At 36.3% G+C, this 20,780-nt stretch overlaps 1 protein-coding gene across 1 annotated transcript; it reads right to left on the bottom strand.

The window, feature by feature from the left end:
• Positions 1-365: 365 nt before the first annotated feature.
• LOC125663197 (inverted formin-2-like) lies at positions 366-15,142 on the bottom strand. The gene is made up of 15 exons (XM_056147602.1): positions 14,719-15,142; positions 13,526-13,641; positions 11,821-11,980; positions 11,068-11,246; positions 10,037-10,116; positions 8,818-8,971; positions 8,131-8,644; positions 7,336-7,472; positions 5,455-5,619; positions 3,676-3,933; positions 2,614-2,795; positions 2,063-2,183; positions 1,642-1,806; positions 1,391-1,479; positions 366-721 (listed from the first exon to the last, which is right to left on the bottom strand). The coding sequence occupies exons 1-15, from the start codon at positions 15,140-15,142 to the stop codon at positions 601-603; spliced, it is 2,865 nt and encodes a 954-aa protein (XP_056003577.1). The 3' UTR covers positions 366-600.
• Between the last annotated feature and the right edge of the window lie 5,638 nt (positions 15,143-20,780).

Below are 20,780 nucleotides of genomic sequence, written 5' to 3'. Positions count from 1 at the left end.
GGGAGGTGGAACTTTAAAAGTTCCTCCATCAACCATCGGGTAGGACATCGTTTCCACACCACGTTTACACCCCCATCAACCATCGTGTATCACCTCATTTCCACACCACGTTTACACGCGATGGAAGGATGTGTTGGCCCATTGGTGTGTTTCACGATTACATTGTTCTAGTGTTGGCTTCCTGTAGAATTTCATATCGTGCTGTTAATGTTTTGTATGATTTAGAAATGTGCTGTTCATGTTTTTGTATGATTTAGAAATGTGCTGTTCATGTTTTTGTATGATTTAGAAATGTGCTGTTCATGTTTTTGTATGATTTAGAAATGTGTTGTTCATGTTTTTGTATGATTTAGAAATGTGCTGTTCATGTTTTTGTATGATTTAGAAATGTGTTGTTCATGTTTTTGTATGATTTAGAAATGTGCTGTTCATGTTTTTGTATGATTTAGAAATGTGTTGTTCATGTTTTTGTATGATTTAGAAATGTACTATTCATGTTTTTGTAGGATTTAGAATTGTGCTAGCTTTGTTTTATATTACACATGTATTTAGAATTGAGCTAGCCTTGTTTTGTATGATTTATAATTGTGCTGGTCTTATTTATGTATAATTTAGAATTGTGCTGACTGGTCTTGTTTTCCGAAGGTTAGTGCCCTTGCGAATGTCCTGTAGTAAACGATCTATGATACATTCTTCCTTGTCCGGATCTACCACTGCTGGGGTACCTGGGGAAAAAAAAACAACCAACAACTTCATTTATAAACTGTAAAGTATGTGCAATTAACTTCTGATTGGGAGTGGAGTGTAATTCAATCTCGCTTTTGTGTTCGGGATATATAAATGTAACTTTAATCCCCAAATCGTAAATAATTCACAGCACAAAACGGATCAATAGAAAACCCAACATGCATGAACTTATTCAAACTATGAAGACAATAAGAAAGTCCAAATTATGGAGAAGAATCGACAAATTCTACATCATGCAACCAATCTTTATATATGATTAAACATAAGTACAATTTCTTTATAGATAATGAAACCTAGGTAAGCTTCTTTATGCAAACGAATAAATGAAAATAGAGAATTAATCACAGGTACGCTTTTTTTTATAGAGAATTAATCATAGGTATGCTTATTTATAGAGAATTAATCATTGGTATGCTTCTTTATAGAGAATTAATCATAGGTACGCTTCTTTATAGAGAATTAATCATTGGTACGCTTCTTTATAGAGAATTAATCATTGGTACGCTTCTTTATAGAGAATTAATCATTGGTGCGCTTTTTAATAGAGAATTAATCATTGGTACGCTTCTTTATAGAGAATTAATCATTGGTACGCTTCTTTATAGAGAATTAATCATTGGTACGCTTCATTACAGTAGATAATTTATTATTGGTACGTTTCTTTGCTGTTCCTTGTATTTGGTTTCTTCTGCGTTCCGCCTTTTCTTCTTGGTCTTTTCGTTGTAGATTTTCCTGATAAAAGATTTTAATGTCTTCTTAGAAGAAAAAAAAGCTGTCATCAAAATGACAAAATAGTCAAAATATAAGCTCCGTACCATACAATCAAACTTATACTCCCTACAGTACAATTACACGTACTATTTAACAGAGTAATCTCATTATCAAAACACGCACCTTTTGGCATCGTTTGACATGATCGCAGAATTTATTCAAGTCGTTGATACATTCGTCGATTTTAAAACTTTCCTCATTTTCACAGAAATATTTGATAAGATCTTTTGTTAGATCATCTATCTTGTTTAATCCCTTCTCCAATGACGTCATTTCCTGTTTGGCATCCTAGAAAATGCAGTGAATATCATTCTAGAAAATGCAGTGAATATCATTCTACTAATACATATAGATCATGCCAATCCGAGGGTTTTACCACCCCACGCCTAACTCGATGTGACGAAACGTTTATTACTCTCAATACTGTATACATATATGTGTATAGACATTCTACACCTAATGAGTTTACCGGCAATATTTACAATACCAATATCTCAACCCAAAAGCTAGGCCCTTAAAACATAATAACGTGTATAAAACTCACGTCTATGAAGGTTTTGAACTGGTTCTTCACATCATCAGAACATTTTTCGATACTTTTATGGAGTTTGGAGATTCTTGCGTTGGTCTCTTTTACTTCCGCTTTTAATTCTTTTACCGTCATCCTTTACAAAGAGTAGCATACCTGGTAATCGTTTTTCTAAATGAGGTTTCTTATGAATCATTAGTACAAGGAAAATATAATCATTTTTTTTTTTTTTATAAAATCTATCGTCAAAATGTGGGTCAAATATCCCCATTTTGGCATATACTGCCATTTAGCTTTGGTCCAATAACAAAAATAATACTTAGCGCGAATTGTAGCTGTTTAACTTATGAAAAATGAAGATAATGAACAGTGATCAATCTCATAAATCACACAATCAATACAAAATAGAAAGTTGGGCAAACAGGAGGAGTAACACGAGGAGCATTTAGTCACTTTGATGAATTTCTGATTTAGCAGCAGTAGGAATGTGTAAAGCGTTAAACAGCTTAGTCGCTTACAAAATTGATATTTTCAAGGGCATATACTTGTATTGACCTTCAACTTACTTTGAGGCTTTCGTTAAATCGGAGGACAGTTCACCCACAAACGATAAAGCGTCTTCATTCTCCTTTTCAGCGTCCTCCACGAGATAGTGAAGAAGAGTTACCCGAGGCTTGTTAGCTCGAGTGTCCATCAATTTATTCAAGCTGTCAATCCGGAAACCATTAGCATTTCCATTGTGTTTTCCCTGACAGTGAACAGACAAGTAATTATACTACCAATATCATCGCTACACTTTACAGCTATAATTGTTTAGAAAGATACAACATTTCCATTACTGTATACAATCAAGAATGTAAGCGGAATGTGTGTTAATGAGATACATGTAGATATAAAACTGTATGTCAGAAATTTATGCAAGATACTGTTTTAATGATCTCAAAATTGTTGATACAAGGTAATCATATGTGATTAATCCTTGTTCAATATCTTCCCTTTTCATGCTAAATAATCTCGATTCAATAAGTACACATGTATATACTCTTCTATGCATCTTCCGAAAACCATGGTTGATTATACGCTTCGTTCGTCTCTCCATTACCCATGGGTCCATTCATTCCTACTCGCTCGTTCTCATGAATAATTAATGAGGCAATTTGATTGGGCGCTCATCGTACATCCGAGCGAATTTGTCCAATCAACAAGACGCGTTCAGCCTAATTGCGGTATACAATTGTTATGATAGCAAAGCTAAGTTAATGCTACCTTTAAAATCAGATTAAAGAGTTCCTTTACGATAACGATTACTTTGATTGGACGTATTTTTAAATGTTTATTTATGAGAACGAGCGAGTCAGAATGAATGGACCCACGGGTGACGGAGATAGGAACGAAGCGTAATCAACCATGGGTTTCCAACGATGTCTTCTGAGATAATAACAAGAAACAGAAAAATCTATTAATCGCCTATACGCGTTTACATATATTAAATAAATGTGACTCAAAAATAAATTCTTGCCAATGAAGTATGATTCACATTACGTATTTGTAAGGTTTAGCATTTTATATATTCACATTGGGTTTTTTTCCATATGATACAGAAAATATGAAGATTGCAACACACCTACCGCATTCATGAAATTCCCAGACTGCAAAACATAACGAAGAAATACTTGGAATGACTCGTTTTCTAAGAGATGTTGGCAGGTGCTCGCAAATACAGCGATGTTTGGAATGAGTGTATCTAAGGTAACCCGAAATTCCTCTTTCAGAACCAGGCCTTCAATTCGCGTTCTAAATGATGGCAACTGAATGAGTGTTTCGAAGAATTTCTCCGCGTTTCCAAGTCTTTCCTTGTCTCCTTTGAAATCTTTCAACATGTTAACCTGTCCAAAAGAAACAGAACAGAATTGATAAAGGATCTTATTTCATGAATCGATGTGAATGTAATGGAATGAAAATGTGATTAAAGATTCTAACATCTCCTTTAGAGATGTTCGAAGATAATCAGCAGATATTAAGTGTACATTGTATTTCCGAAACCGCTATGAAATTGTCTAACATACTTTATATACCAAAAGTATTGCATTTCATTCGTATGAAAAAGTGACGATAATAAACATCGATCAATCACAAATCCTAGAATCAAAAATAAGACAAACACAGGACCCTGGACAAACCAGAAGTGGGATCAAGTGCCTAGGAAGAGTAAGCATCCCTAAGTAGCGATCACTCTACTCTGAGCCTCATATCTCGATCAGATTAACGGAAAATCCGTATGTATAGGGCAGTATAGGGATGGGATATTCGACCCAGTGATTGGTTGTAATTGCATATAATGAATTCAAATATTACAGTTGTTAGGTCGTTCTACACACGCTAAATTAACTACGGAGTACTCCGTTTGATTGCTTAGGATGCACGGCCCACGGCGGCTGTGACCGGAAACAGACTCAAAGAACCTGATCCCAATTCCTGTGTTTCGAGGGGTCTGTGTTTGCTTTGTTATTGATGTTTTATTCTTTCCAGGATTCATGAGATTAATCACTGTTCGTTATCTTTGCCTTTTCATATAAACTGAAATTACACACAGACACATTTGGTCACCAGAGGGTGTGTTACGCAGTCTTCACTAACACCTAATTTTATAGAGTTGTGCCAGTAATAAAATGAGCATTCAACAAGTAAGTAAATCTTACTCAAATCTTATTCATACGTCATATATTTAATAATAAGCATGGGCTGAAAAGGGCTCCTTAGCTGACCACGAATAATCAGTTGATAAGAACCATTGCTATCTTAAGTAAATCACGTGAAATAATCTGATCATTGTGTGGAACTTTAAAGTATATTGTGAAGGAATATGCATAAAGTAGTGCCGGGAAAGTGCAAACGATATCTTATAAGAAGAGCAGTTGAACGCATCACATTATATTTCAAATTGTGAGGCCGAATTTGTCCGTTGGATAAAGGATGACTTGGTTGGAATCCAATGCAGCCGTCATTTGATAATACTTGAAGTACATACGGGTATGAACTGCGAAGCTTTTCGTATATTTTTCATGAAGCATGAAACATTGCAGTCCATACCATTATGTATCTTTATTACTGAAAATGTTTAAGATTTACATTCTACTTTTATTTCTATCAACCGTTGAAATATAGCGTACTATATTTATCAAGATTCATAAACGCATTTTCACAACTGCAACGCATTCGTGAGGAAATGGATGAAGACGTTATTAATGATAGTATTACAAAATCAGGCACAAAGATAGACACCATACTAACCTCGTTATTGTCCGGAAGTACATTTTGAAGACCAAGCATTTTGCATAGAGAAACTAATAAAAGACAAAAGATTGTGACATCACAGTTTCCGGTGTGACGTGGTGCCCATAACTTACCTCGTCAGCGTCCGGAAGTATCTTTTGGAGACCAAGCAAACGTTCCTGTCCAATGGCGTTTGTGTCGCCAGCTTCGATCATAGATATAATTTCTCTGTGACTGCACTTAAATTGTTTCAGGAAAATGTTGACGTTCATGCTCCGTTTGTTGTCGAGTAGTAAGATCTACAAGTATTTTTCCCTAATTTAAAAGTTGCTCCAGGAAATCAAAGCAAGAAGGATAAAATTCATTTTTGTCGATAAGACTGATTTAGATTTACATATGTAATTATTTGATGGAATTTCTTATCCTGATACAAAGATTCGTGTAGACCAAAATGAAATCAAACACATTATTTTTTCTTAAACACTTACACTTATGGACAATAGCATATAATCACATGCATGTATATTTGTCTCAATGTTTGCAGTGGTGTACATCATTTTAGGATTAAGGTGAGATTAATTCGTGAAATCTCGTTTCACGAATTTTCATTTACATACAAACAAAGGATAATGTATGGCATTAAATGAATCATAGAAATAAGATAGAATGGAATTTATTAGTCTTTCTATCACATTTTGCACTATTGCATACATCGTCAGCTGTAGAAGAAGGGCGGTCATTGTGGTCATGTCCTCGAGTCCTAGCAAAAATTTATGACTTGTCAATCCAACCCGTATCTTTATATGGAACCCCGTTATTTAAGTTTCATTCAAAATAATAATACTATCAAGACCAAAGCGTTGAAAAAAAAAAACCATTACCTATTAAAGGGACTGATTCACGATTTCCCCCAAAATTTTGTTTTTTCACTTTTAATGATCAAAATCTACTGTCTAATATATTTAAAAGACTTCACATACAAATTAATGTTAAACATTATTACAGAAGCTCATTTTAGAGAGTTTATTATTTGGTTTGTAAACAAAGATTGCGATATGTTATTGTTTACAAAATTTTCAAAAGAAATGGATATCAATCTCAGTTATTATATCTTTTACATTTTCAGCATTTTTAGGGTAAAATGTGCCATATAAAAGTTAAAAGTTGTGACTATGCAAAATTAAGATGCTTTATATTACAAAATCAATATTTCACTGGTTTGTTTGTATACATCAAAAGACTCGAGTCTCTGTTTACATAACACAGATTTAAGGCTAACATATTGCTTTTATTCTTGCTTTCAGAAGATCAAAATTTTGACTGTCAACATTAAATGAGTAAATTTGTTTTTAATAAAAAAAATCGTGAACCAGTCCCTTTAATGATACAACAAGTCAGTGATGATTGTAGTTGGGAGTCGAACTGGCAGTGTACCACTAACAAAGTTCTATCAAATTGAGTTTCTGCGGAGTTACAGTAAAACACAATTATAGGGAACTTCCATGGCTAACGAAGAATAGTTCATTAAACCAAAAACGTTGTTTCCACGTGGTGATTCGGGTTAAATAGGTTCTCAGTACCCCTTCCTTGTCGGAAGAGGCGACTGAATTGGGTGGTCTTGCGGATGATACCACAAAACCCGGGGTCCCGTGTCACAGCAGGTGTGACATGACAAAGATCCCGCCCTGCTCAAGGGCCATAAGCGCCGAGCAAAGGCCTACATTTTGCAGCCTTCACCGGCAGTGGTGACGTCTCAATGAGAGAAAAATTCACGAGAGGGACGTTAAACAATATACATGTACAGTCAATTAAAACTTCTCTATATCTCAAACAAGTTTATTATCCTCATATTGGGGAATAAATATCATTTCATAACAAGCATGAAATCATTATAAGCGTGTTGATATATTAACTATAATTAAAAAACATTGAAACCCCAAATAAACACGTGCTTTTACCCATTTCCTGCAGATGGGATTTTCTCGTGAAATCATGAATTGTTGACATAATCTTACCTCTTTCGGGCGTCTAGTTTCTTTGTTTTGTTTCGTCTTCTGGATTAGTTTCTGGCAGAATAACTGTTCTAAGGCTTCGTATTTCACAGGTACTACAGTCGGTATACCATGCACTTTTTTCCAAACATTTTCATAAGCTGTGATTAAATAAGAATAATGAATAAATAAGGAAAGAATTAGAATAAAAATAAAAATAAAAAAAAATAGTAAAACAAACAAAAACCGAAAAAAAGAAAGCCCAATGAATCTTTTATATGCTGACTATTGTCTCGTAATTTCAAAATCTACCAAATTTTCTCCTGCATAGATCCGATTTTTGTACTATTTGAATTTTTAAAGTTTATTTGAGAATTATGAAACTTGTAATAGTGCAACACCACCATCTGTTGGTAAAGCGATTCAGTGTTCTTTAACATTGGTTCATTGGTCCATTAAGCAACGGAAATTCTTTATCTGGTTAACATTGCATCTCTCTATATAAAACATTTAAATGCAACGAAGTGTGTCCAGGGGTCCGTGTTTGCCCAACTATCTATTTTTTACTGCTTATAGGAATTATGAGATCGATCACTGTTCGTTATCTTCGCTTTTCATGCAATAAAGAACATTTGAAGGAACAGTCGCTATTTCATTTAACTGTTAAATGTTGGTCGAATGCAAGACATCTGCCCTCCATCACCTAACAAGCCCTCTAGGAGTGTTTGAATCATAAGGCTAGGTATTATATTACATTTATAACTTACTTATTCTAGAAATTCTTATGAACGTTTACTTATATAAAAAAGTCACACCTACATGAAATAGATCGAGGTGGAAGTTTCTTCCAGTTGACAGTCTTCATTTTTTGCTTTGGAGTTGGAGTACCTGACGTTGAGGGATTGATGGATGATGTTGATGGTTTCGGTGCCCCAGGTGGTAGTGGCGGCGGTGGAATTCCAGGGCCAAGAGGCGGACCAAGGCTAGGTGGTGGTGGTGGAGGTGGTGGAATTCCCTGTCCTGGCAGTGGTGGCGGTGGTGGAATTCCCGGTCCTGTTAGTGGTGGTGGTGGTGCTGGAGGTGGTGGAATTCCCTGTCCTGGTAGTGGTGGTGCTGGAGGTGGTGGAATTCCCGATCCTGGAGGTGGTGGTGCTGGGGGAGGTATATAACCAGGTAGTGGTGGTGGTGGTGGAGGTGCTGGTGGTGATACACAGTCTGGTGGTGGTGGTGATGGTGCAGGAGGAGGAGGTGGTACTTGGTCTGGTGGTGGCGATGGACAAATATGTGGGTTCAACTCAACAGTTTGTCTGGTTGTTGAGGGTACGGATTGTTCCTGTGTTGAATCGGTTATTTTCAACTTTATAGTTTAATGTGAACGTTAGTGATTCCCTTTATAATTCTGTTAAACAGAACAGCTTTATCTTGAACTTTCATTCATTGATAGATTTACCTACAATGGCATTTCTATATGTATGGAAAACGTGATTATGTCTTATTAACACTTACAGGGTTTGTTACAGGATTTGTTTGAACTGCCTTGGACGCCCTAGGTTTTATAGGTGATGTCTCCATCCTGCCCACCTCTGTCCGGTTAACACGTGTTTCGTCTATCAGAATAGATCGTTTTACTGACGTCTCTACAGCTTTCCATTGAACGTCACTGAAACAGTGTATAAACCATTAAATTGTAGTCTGTCACTGAAACAGTGTATAAACCATTAATTTCTACTCTGATACTGAACGTCACTAAAACAGTGCACAAATCGTTAGATTCTACTCCGACACTGAAACCGTGCACAAATCGTTCAATTGTAGTCTGAAATTCAGGAAACGGAACTGTATCGAAAGTTGATATGTAAAACACTTTTACTTGGTACTTCAATTTAACACATAATTCAATTTAAGCAACTTCAATATAAGTGGACTAAACTGTATATAACTCATTCATATTTCCTACATATCTACATGTGTGTATGATATATCTGTGTAAATTATTCAAATATCCGAAGGGCGAGTGGTTAGAGCATCTCGCTCAAAATCACATGGCCTCTCACCTTTGTCGGCGCGGGTTCGAATCTCGCTCGCGCCGGTAAGTGAGAAAGTTTCCCAGTTTACTTTCGGAAGGTCGGTGGTCTCTTTACAGGTACATTGTATCTGATTTCTCTCTTCCACCAAATAAAAACTTGGCGCCACCATATAACTGAAAAATTGTTGAGTGCGGCGGAAAACATAAATCAAAATTAGCACCCCAGGTTAATACTTTAGAGGGAATTACCATGCAGTCTCGTGGTTAGTACGAGTGGTCATTGTTTAATATCATCGCCGTTTTTATCTTTGTTATCATCACTGTTTTTATCCATATGGTCCTAGAAATAAATTTCAGAACTGAATCTTTCTCTCATGGATGCAATCATATAATATAAACAATATACTGTTAGGGCTTTAATTTCGCGGGGCTAAAATCTGACGATTTTCATCTCGTTTGGTATTTCACGATGGTTTAGATTTCGCGGATAATCATTAAGTTTAGATGAACTCATATCCCCAAACACTTTGAACATCACTTTGCGATGGTTTTATTTTTGCGATCGTTAATAAAATCGCGAATATAGAGAGAATAAAACCCGAATATTGCCTCCTTTACAGTGATAAAAATGTGTCCTAATTCTATTTACAGGATAGTTTGTAATACAATGTAATGGCATGCTGCGTAATCCATACTTACCAAAGTGGGTTTTCTGGTTCAATCTGCAGCATAGCTTGTAACACATGCAGAAACACGTCGGCGACAGGGGTATTGTACACCTTGATAAAATCATAAATGATTTGTATTTCAAAATTACATAACGAAAAGGTGAAGATAACGAACAATGATCTACATGTATTTCATAACTCCTATTAGGAATACAAAATTAAGAGTTGAGCAAACACGGACCAATTAATATACCAGAGGTGGGATCAGACGTCTAGGAGGAGTAGGTATCCCCTGTCGACCGGTCACATCCGCCGTGAGCCCTATATCTTAATCAGGTAAACGGAGTTATCCGTAGTCAAAATCAGGTAATCCATAGCAAAGTCAATGTGCCAAGAACGGCCTAACAATTGGTATGAAACACGTCAGACAACATTTAACCCAATGAATGATAGGTTGTATTGGCAAACTAGACCGTTATAACGACCATAGAATATGCAAAATACTGACTTTAAACGAGACTGTTGAAACTTTGTAACATATTGTTTGTTAATAGCCTGCGTCGATTTATAAACTAAAATTATGATATATTATTTTTTATATAAGCGAACACTTTAAGATTTACGTAAATATTAAACAACAAACTGAAATATGTTTTACCTCCACAAAATATCACATTCACAACCCTCAATTTTGATAAATGTAACATTGAATCATATGTTGTCTTTGTTAAGACCTTGTAACTAATGCCCAAACATGCAAGCAATCATGTAGATATATAGGGGGACTTTATACACGCAATGTGATATCAAATTAATGACATTTTCACATTTTATGATGACAGACAGCGGTTGTGACCGGTCGACATGGGATGCTTACTCCTCCTAGACAGCTGATCCCATCTCTGGTGTCTCGAGGGGTCTGTGTTTGCCCAACTATCTATTTTGTATTGCTTATAGGAGTTATGAGATTGATCAATGTTCGTTATCTTCACCTTTCATGTAAAAGATGAATGTAATATATATGGGTCACCATAATAAAAAAAAAATGCATTATGGATAAACCTTGTGGTATATAGCATTGAAGACTTCCTTATGATCGTTGATATCGACACAGGACGGATACAAAATCGTCATTTCCTCATCATCAGATTGCTTCTCCTCGTCAAAAACATCGCACTGAATGATCAAGTCATCGTCATCTTCGTTCCGTAGATCGTTGATTAAGTCCAGGATGTTTAAACCTAACCAGTGAAAACACTATACAATCAATATCGTCCATTGCACTAATGAAAAAAACATTGATTAGCACAACACAATAAACATGTTATTAGCAGTACAAATACATTTGTAGATGTAGTGTAATTTTAGAGCTTACTCCTCCTAGACACCTGATCCCACCTCTGGTGTATCCAGGGGTCCGTGTTTGCCCAACTATCTATTTTGTATTGCTTGTAGGAGTTATGAGATTGATCACTGTTCGTTATCGTCACCTTGCTTTTAAGTCATTTAATGTATGTCTTCTCGTTTGTCTTAAAGAAGGGACAAGTCGTCCCGAAAATTTGAAAATATAATTGCATGTACCATTGGTTATTTTATTGCTTTGTATAATTCTAGTAATCGACCTTGTATCCATGTTGAGGATCTTACACTGAAATTTTATTGTTACATTTTGTACAGTCGCATATATGTGTCAAATTTAAAATACCTCTTTTTGCGTTGTCGTATCCTTACACTGAAGTTAAATAACACAATATCATATTTAGAAAGATAGATGGATACTTTCGAGTCAGAGAAGGACTAAACCAATAAACTAACCGATAAATTCATTACGAATCCTCACTCTTTCTTCTAGGTTTTCATTGGCCACAATGATGCAGTTCACAAAGGTCAGCAATCTCGTGCGGTACGCCGTCATTTCCGCCGTTCGGAGTTCGTTTACGATCAAACTGAAACGATATCTTTGTTTCTTTGTTGTCTGAAAAGAAAATTGCAGTACCAGAGACTGTATAAAAGGTGGTCAAAAAGATTCCAATTTTACATCAAATGAATTATTTTGATAAAAATTGAAACATCTTAAAGTAATCTTATAACAGATAAGAAATAAGAAATAAAAAAAAATCCATGAAGTCATTAGTTTACATGCAAGGTGAAGATAACGAACAGTGATCAATCTCATAACTCCTATAATCAATACAAAATAGATAGTTGGACAAACACGGACCCCTGGACCCACCAGAGGTGGGATCAGGTGCCTAGGAGGAGTAAGCATCCCCTGTCAACCGGTCACACCCGCCGTGAGCCCTATATCCTAATCAGGTAAACGGAGTTATCCGCAGTCAAAATCAGTGTGCCAAGAACGGCTTAACAATCGGTATGAAACACGTCAGACAGCATTTGACCCAAAGATAGGTTGTATTGACGAACTAGATCGTTATAATGACCATAGCATTTGCGAAATGCTGACTTCAATCGTAACTGTTGACAACCTTGTACCATCAACTTGTTTGTCAGTAGCTTACCTCGGTTTAAAAACTGACTATACACAGAACAAGCTCTTGCATAGTCACATATAGAGTTCGGTGTTACTGTGGACTGTCTTACAACCAATTTTCCCTGTTTACACTAAGTCTACCATCTACTTGCGAGCAAACTGGAGTCTTTATGCTAATTTATGGGTTAACCAACTTTGAGAAATAAAACAGCTCTATCTTTAGAAGAAAACTAACAGGGATACAGACGGAAACGGATAAAGGTGCAAGTGGCAAGAAGTGCTTTCCGTATGTACGATGACGACCAGAAGACATGGTGGAAATAAGTAATACAGTTCTAAGACATTTAATGGCACAAAAATGATTATTTATATGACAAATCACATTTATAGACGAACAGTTTGTTTGTTCAGTTTTACGTCCCTTTGAAAATTTTTCACTCATCTTGAGATATCACTAGCTAAATGTGAAGTACTAGAAAGTCTATCATTCATGATCGTAGAAGTGTGGGTTCTTTAGCTTGCCAACGCCTGCCGCGAAACAGGACATCCCTTTTTAAGGTCATATCCCAAAGACCTGTTATTCTCACTGTTACAAGGAGCAGTCAATACCTGTATTTACGTCTTAGGTTTGACGCTGCCAGGACACGAGTAGGACTCGAACTCACGACCTTCCGATTATGAAGGAAACGTTCTACCACTATGCTACAGTGACCAGTTAATAGAAGAACAGAAAAACATGGTATTGTCAAATAGGAGTCAACAGAAAATACCTCCTTATGTAGAGGGAAATGAACAGTTGCGATTAAGTCTCCGTTTTAATAGGGTATAATAGTATGTAATGGAAAGGTGAAGAAAACAAACAGTGATCAATCTCATAACGTTGATAAAGAATAAAGTTTAAGAGCAGGGCAAATACGGATCCCTGGATATACTTAAGGTGGGATCATGTGCCTAAGAGGAGTAACCATCCCCTGTCGACGGGCCATACCCGCCGTGAGCCCTATCTATAATCTTTTGAAAATTATCTACCTTAAAACTGTCCAGAGCATCCATGATCAGGTCGTATCCCTCACTGGAATACACACACAGCGCTGACATCAACCCCAACACTTGTTTCTTCACCATAACCTCGCCTGTGTCCAATGCTGCAATACAATAGCGGATTGAAAATATCAAAACCCTCTACAGGGCTTCACAGTAGCAGATTATGTGCTTGCAAAGAGGAATTGCGTTTTATGACCTGCTTATTGAATATGAAAAATAAAATTGCTAAAATAAGATGTGTATAGTAATTTGCTTGCTATGGATAAAGCTGGGTCAGCCATTTTGTGCGAAATGGTGCTGAACATAGCCAAGACGAAAAGCAGTGTATGCTTCCGCTGTAAATTAATTTCTGTCAGAATGATGACGGAATTCACCCCTTGAAATCATACAGTCCAACATGTGTTCAAAAAGCTTTTTATATTCCCCCATTGTTACAATATTTTGTTCATACTCATTAGGTTACTTCTGATAATCAAGTTTAATACTGTCCATATATATGCGTGTCGATATAAAATGGGGTGTGCAGTTCATTTAATACTACGTATAATCATCAAAAAACATTCCACATAGCACGTGATTGATTTAAATATGATAGAAGTGCCTCGGATCAGAAGTGAATATATGAATACAGAAGCAATACCAGATTCTCTAGGCCTGGTCCTTTTTTATGTTTTATATTGTATTTCAGATGCGAAGATTAAATATGCACCTGCGACGTTATAAGTGTAACTTCAACGAGATAATTCAATTAAAAAAACAAAAACAAAAATCAATATATGCGCCCAGGGGTGCATGAGCCGAGTTGCATGGGATACATTGTAAAGTCAGGAATGATGTGGCATATTTATAATTGTGAAGAACTTATTTCACTTTTAAACTTTTTGAGTTACTGTCCAGAAACCATATTTGTCTGAAATTTTCATTCTATTTTCGGTCACTGTGACCTTGACCTTTGACCGTTTTTCTCCAAAATTGATAGGGGTTTTCCTTACCTGGTACCCAACAATATATCTAAGTTTCATTTGATTGTAAACTTTTCGAGTTATCATCCGGAAACCAATTGTTGACGCCCAACCGCCCGCCCGCCAGCCCGCCCGGATCTTCAAACCAATAGCCGAGTTCAACTTCGTTGCAACCCGGCTAAAAATAAACATTATAGCTCTAACGAAAACGCTTACCCTTGGCCAGTCTCTTGGTGTAACTGCCATGCTGAACGAAGAAAGACAGTCCCGTCGGTGAATTGACCAGTTTGGTGATGCACGAAACACACGCAAAAAGCGTCAACGCTGCCGACAATTTCGTCACTCGTCGATGGCTGATAATGTCCACAGCATCCAACAGGACATCCAGACCCCCACAATTCAGAAACCCGTGCGTCCACTCACGGTCAGCGTTCTTTAGTTTCTTTTTAAGGGCTGAGAACATGTAGTCGGTCGGCGTCCTCAACAGTGCCACAAACTCCTCCGGTTCACAATCGTCCAGCTCCGCCTCAAGGATTTTCCCGATCATCGTCCTGAGAAATTTCCATTTAGAGCTTTTGACTGCTTCCTGGTCTGAGGATTGAGTGACTTTGACCATCGACTTGCTCTTCATACAACCCATGTTAGTTGTCAATGACGTGTCCGTGACTGGCTGCTTAAAGAGAACGCTCACGTGCAGTGAAAATACTCAAAATTGGCGTCTGAATACTGCGGAATCATTAAAATTTCGTGGGGTCCATATTTCTGTAGATTGCCAAAACGTCACAGCGTCGTTAGGATGTGGTTCCGTGGGTATGGTTTCTGTTTAAATGCAAAATTATCACAAGAGTTGTGTGTTTCAACGTGATTTGAAATGTATGAGATATGGGTATGTATACGGAATATCGGGAGTATAAGATAGGGGTGTGTACGGAATATCGTAAGTTTGAGATAGGGGTGTGTACGGAATATCGTAAGTATGAGATAGGGGTGTGTACGGAATATCGTAAGTATGAGATAGGGGTGTGTACGGAATATCTTAAGTATGAGATAGGGGTGTGTACGGAATATCGTAAGTATTAGATAGGGGTGTTTACGGAATATCTTAAGTATGAGATAGGGGTGTGTACGGAATATCGTTAGTATAGGGGTATGCACAGAATATCATAAGTATAGGGGTGTGTACGGAATATCGTAAGTATAAGATAGGGGTATATACAGAATATCGTAAGTATAGGGTTATGCACAGAATATCGTACATGTAAGTATGAAATAGGGGTATGTACGGGATATCGTAAGTTTGTTTGCTATAAGTATAACATCTTATGTCTGAATTCCTTATGTCGGAAATCCTTCTACATATGGGTGAGTGACCACTCAGGGCAATACTGGCCATTTAGAAAACTGAACCAGGGCAAAACAAAAGAGGAATAGAAATCGTGCATTGAAGATGGAAACGAAAGGCTATCGAGCTCTTAAATCACCAAGTCTACCCTACAATACAATATTAACAGCGGTCGATTCGAGAGGAAAAAAACCGTTTTAAAATGAGACATCTGAATGCATAATATGACGGAGTTTTAACAAGATGGGAAAGGTAGTACATACGATGACAGAAAACATTCAACATTCGATACTTACCTGTCTAACACGTACTCATGACATCGTAACACACACAGATTTTACTGGCTCGCCGCGTACATCTATGATCCTCGTGATGTGTAAGTAATAGCGTGTCCGTTTACAGTGCGAACTATATCTGAAAGGAGGGTGATTGAACAAGGACATGAGTTGATTCAACATCTCAAACCTTAATAAATCTTAGTTTGGTTAAGATTAGGTCTAATCTTCAAAATTAGAAGGGCACAACTCTGGTGTTTTTGAAACAAAGCTTCCGGGTCACAATAGGTGTCACTTCGATGTAACCAAATCCACATATCTGTTCATATGAGTAAATTGGATAGATTGATTGATTCATTGGCTAAATTGGATCAAAATTACATAAACAGTTGATGAAAGCTGGCATGAAATCTGGATATTAACATTGTCTATTGTAAGACTGATTCCACCCATTATAAGATTGACCATGCCCATTGTAAGATTGACTGCCCATTGTAAGATTGACGCTGCCCAGTGTAAGACTGACCCTGCCCATGGTAAGATTGATCCTGTCCATTGTAATATTGACCATTGTAAGATTAATATTACCCTTGTAATATTGATCCTGTCTATTGTAAGATTGACGCTGCCCATTGTAAGATTGATCCTGCCCATTGTAAGACTGACCCTGCCCATTGTACGATTAACATTACCCTTGTAATATTGATCCTGCTCATTATAAGATTGACGTTGTCCATTGTAATATTGACCCTGCCCATTGTAAGACTGACCCTGCCCATTGTAAGATTAGCATTACCCTTGTAATATTGATCTTGCCCATTGTAAGATTGACACCGCCATTGTAAGATAAAATTGCCCATTGTAATGTTGACATTGTCCATTGTAAGACACTGTTTCTTATTTGAATATTTGTTAAGCTAAGTTATTGTGTGAAGATTTTATTTGCAAACAGTTTTTTTTAAAAGAATAAAGATCTGGTTTACAAAGTATGATTGCGGTAATAGTACATAGAGAGAAGAAGAATGTATTGTGAACACAAAAATCAATGGGATCTCTCCTTTTATCAGATAATGTTGAAATAGTCGTATCTTTAAAAATCATTTTATTTTTGCAAAAGTGGAAACATTCCGATGGGGAGAGAATCAACAGTCTATAGATAAATGGTTGACAAACACACATACACACACAGAGACAGAGACAGAGAGAGAGTAGATAAAATCTTCAATGAATTTTGATGAGAGTTTCTAAATAATGCTTGGTATGTTGGTTGGAGCATGGTGATAGAGTTCTTATGAAACCACACCAGTAATAATACCGGAAATAACGGGATGTGCTACTTGTCATATTTGATAATTTGATTGTATATCCTACTCATGTTTACTGAAATGCGATGTTATAAATGCTAGGAAAAACACATGCCTAATTTTCGACTACGTTATAATTTTGAAATATAACTCCATTGCTAAGTTAGGAAAGTGTTGAAATATTTCTATAAAACAAAACGTTTTGTGACGGAAACAATCAAAGTTAATGCAGAATTTAATTAAACTAGAAAATATGTCAATAATGAATTTCAAATATCAGTCTATACAAGTTTAGCAGTATTTAAGGGTTGGTCAATCTATCCCTAAAAACGTACAGGAATGGAAAGATAATTTCCGTCTTAACAAATCCAGTTGGTATTTTTTGAAAGCAAGTCTTGACAGAAAAGTTGAGGGAATGTGTGTTTGGATTTCTTTTCTTAAATGAAATATGATTGAGAAGATGGAGGTGAATTAAGGACTTGAATAATTATTGCAATCGCAACTTTAACATTGGTACAAAATGGACGCTGCCAACCATTGCGTAGGTCACTGATCAGTGAGTATTAACATGTTTTAGACTTGCTATGGGGAGATATCATCGTTTCTAGCAAATACGTGTACCATTAATCGTCGCATTTTGTTTTGATAAAAAGATAGGGATTACCGTTTTTCCAAAGCCAAAGACTGCAGTTAAAAAAATATGCATTGCACATCGAAGATTTTGTTCTACCCCTGTTTGTAGATGATGGAGACCTTTATAATTATACAGGTGTTTGTTCTGTGAACAACGTCCGCCAACGTTACACAGATCTCGTACGCAATATTATTTGTCATAGGCAAGTTACAGTGACGTCATTACAAATTCTTTGTCACAAAATGAAAGATTATCCTGGTGAAGTACATGTATTTGCTCTAATGTTAAATGCAAGCTATTGTTGATAGTAGCGAAGTAAGTATTCGAAGCATGGGATTTCTTTCGTTTGAGGAACGAATTAGACAGAAATCAATTTCTACTTGGTATTTATAATGAATGGATTATTCCGGATATTTCAAGTTTTCAATTCGAATACCTGTATAGGTATGTTCAATAGAACCGGTTTTAATCGAGTAACGATGTAAAGTCAGTTTAGAACGACACCGTAGAGCTGTTAACACGACTAAATTTTGTACTAATCCAACTTGTATATACATGTTATGTAATTATAGTACGTTGTATTGTTACAACCACAGAGGCTAAGCTCGTTTTGGGCCCGAACTATGTGAAGATTTCGGACCTGTCAATTAAAATAAATACTAAATACCCGATAGACTTAAAATCTCAAATACCTTAAAACTGATCAAAACATTATTCTTTGCTTTTTTAATTTTTTGTTCTTGTTTATTCTATTTCATTTAGATTATTATTACCCATTTCCCCCTTCTTTAAAGTTTTAGACATTTCGGTTATTTAGTGTATTCATTAAAATGGCAGATCTTGTCAACAGTTGATGCTGCTGAGGAAAAATAAGTCGTGTAACGTCTACACGAAGAACATTATTAAAATATGAGGAAGTAAGTAGCGTATAATTGATGTGAAATTTTAATTGACAGGTCCGAAATCTTCCACGCTAGTCTGAATTTCGCTGCCGTCATAGGCGAGAAACGACTCCGTGACCTGGACCGGAAAATGTCCTAGTAAAAATAAACAAGTGAAATCGAGAGAACGATGACGTATATCTTTGTTATTTTAAGAACCAGTGACTTGAAATTTGGCATGCAAGTAGTTAAAACATTAATCTATGCAAGGAAAACGACAAATTACGCATAGCTTACCTAGTTTAAGATTTTTTTTAGGCATTTGAAGCGAGTGGTTAGTTTTTTATCTGTGTCAGAGTTAGACCCCTTTCTATATTTATGGTATCACAGAGTTCGGGCCCAAAACGGGCTTAGCCTCTGTGGTTACAACATTAAAGCTGCTGCGTGTCGTTGCCAGTCCATTTAGTGTGTTATGTTGTTTTATTACTGGTCTTCTATCAGAAATGAATGAGTTTTAATGGAGAAAAACGTATAAAACAGTTGAGATTTTCTTGTATGAGCAGAAAAATCTCTAGATAAGGAGACATGAAACATCGAACAAAGCAGATTCCACACTACAGTATGTATTGGGCGTGGCTACATGTGATGTATTGGGCGTGGCTACATGTGATGTATTGGGCGTGGCTACATGTGATGTATTGGGCGTGGCTACATTTGATGAACTCTTCCCAAAATAACTCTGGTTTGAAATGAAACATTTCAATACACTTATCAACACTTCGCGCAAGTCACGTCCCTTGTCCGCGATCTCCCGGTTAAAATTCGTATTTCCCTACGTTGGCCTTTGTAATTTTCTTATCTGTAGCTTTGTCATTTGTTAATTTTTCCCATCAATTGCGGTCATCTACAATAATGTCCCAGGATGGGGCAACCCATTAACTTGGATGAAAGCTTGATAATTAGCTATAAAATTCACAGTAATAACGCCTTATATTTGGTAAGGTAAAGACGGAACAATTGATTTTTCATCGATTGAACTTTGGCTGACCCTGCCAAGGGACGTAACTCGCGGCGAAGTGTTGATAGGTGTATTAATTCTGATAAACTATCTTTGTTTAGATTTCATACAAGAAACATCCAAGGATTCATGAGGCACAATTGTTTACTCAGTTTCATTCAGAATTCCTAAAATTTGTTTACTAATTCAGCACCTTTAAGTGGAGACTTTTTTTTCTATAGAAAGCGCCTAAAGGAATATGTACACACACGACTTGAAGTGTAGTTGAATAATCCACGATTTTAAAATTTGATAGGACCAGCGGCATTACACCGAAATATATTATTTCCTGACATTGAAGCTTTACATTTGAGGTATTCAATGTAAAACGATCATATTTCATATCTAGTAAATGGATGGTGGGGTTTTTGTACTCATATTATCATTTTGAAGAGTTTTTGTAATAAAAAAATAATTCATCATAGGAATTATAAAAAAATAATAGTTTTCCTGCTTGATATATTTCACCTAGAATTTAACATTGAAGTCTATGGGAAGAGCATGTTTTATTAAAATATTTTTAGAAGAAATAATATTTTCATACAAATCTCTTGGTAGAAAGTTACATACACTTTTTCAAAATGAAAATATGAAATGAAATTAATCATTTACCACACACATTTTCAGAAAATTAGACTTTTATTATTTTCACAGAGGCCAGATAACTATTAGAAAAAGTCTCTACTGCAAAAAGGTCAACTTCTAATCATTTACCGGTCATGAGTGAAAAAATTCTCAACAGGGAGGTTAAACATTGTAGAATCAATCATCTACTTTAACAATAA

This window comes from Ostrea edulis, chromosome 8, assembly GCF_947568905.1.
Source record: "Ostrea edulis chromosome 8, xbOstEdul1.1, whole genome shotgun sequence".
Classification (NCBI taxonomy): domain Eukaryota; kingdom Metazoa; phylum Mollusca; class Bivalvia; order Ostreida; family Ostreidae; genus Ostrea; species Ostrea edulis.
Note: the sequence above shows the minus strand (reverse complement) of the source record. Positions and strands in the feature narration are given on the sequence as shown.

Excerpts from the sequence above, each read along its gene's own strand:
- LOC125663197 (XM_056147602.1), bottom strand. The coding sequence starts at position 15,142 with ATGGGTTGTATGAAGAGCAAGTCGATGGTCAAAGTCACTCAATCCTCA. Across the intron at positions 3,934-5,454 it reads TACTTCCGGACGCTGACGAG|GTTAACATGTTGAAAGATTT; the intron begins GTAAGTTATGGG and ends TCTTTTGGACAG. Across the intron at positions 722-1,390 it reads AAGAAACGTACCAATAATAA|CCCAGCAGTGGTAGATCCGG; the intron begins ATTATCTACTGT and ends TTCCCCAGGTAC.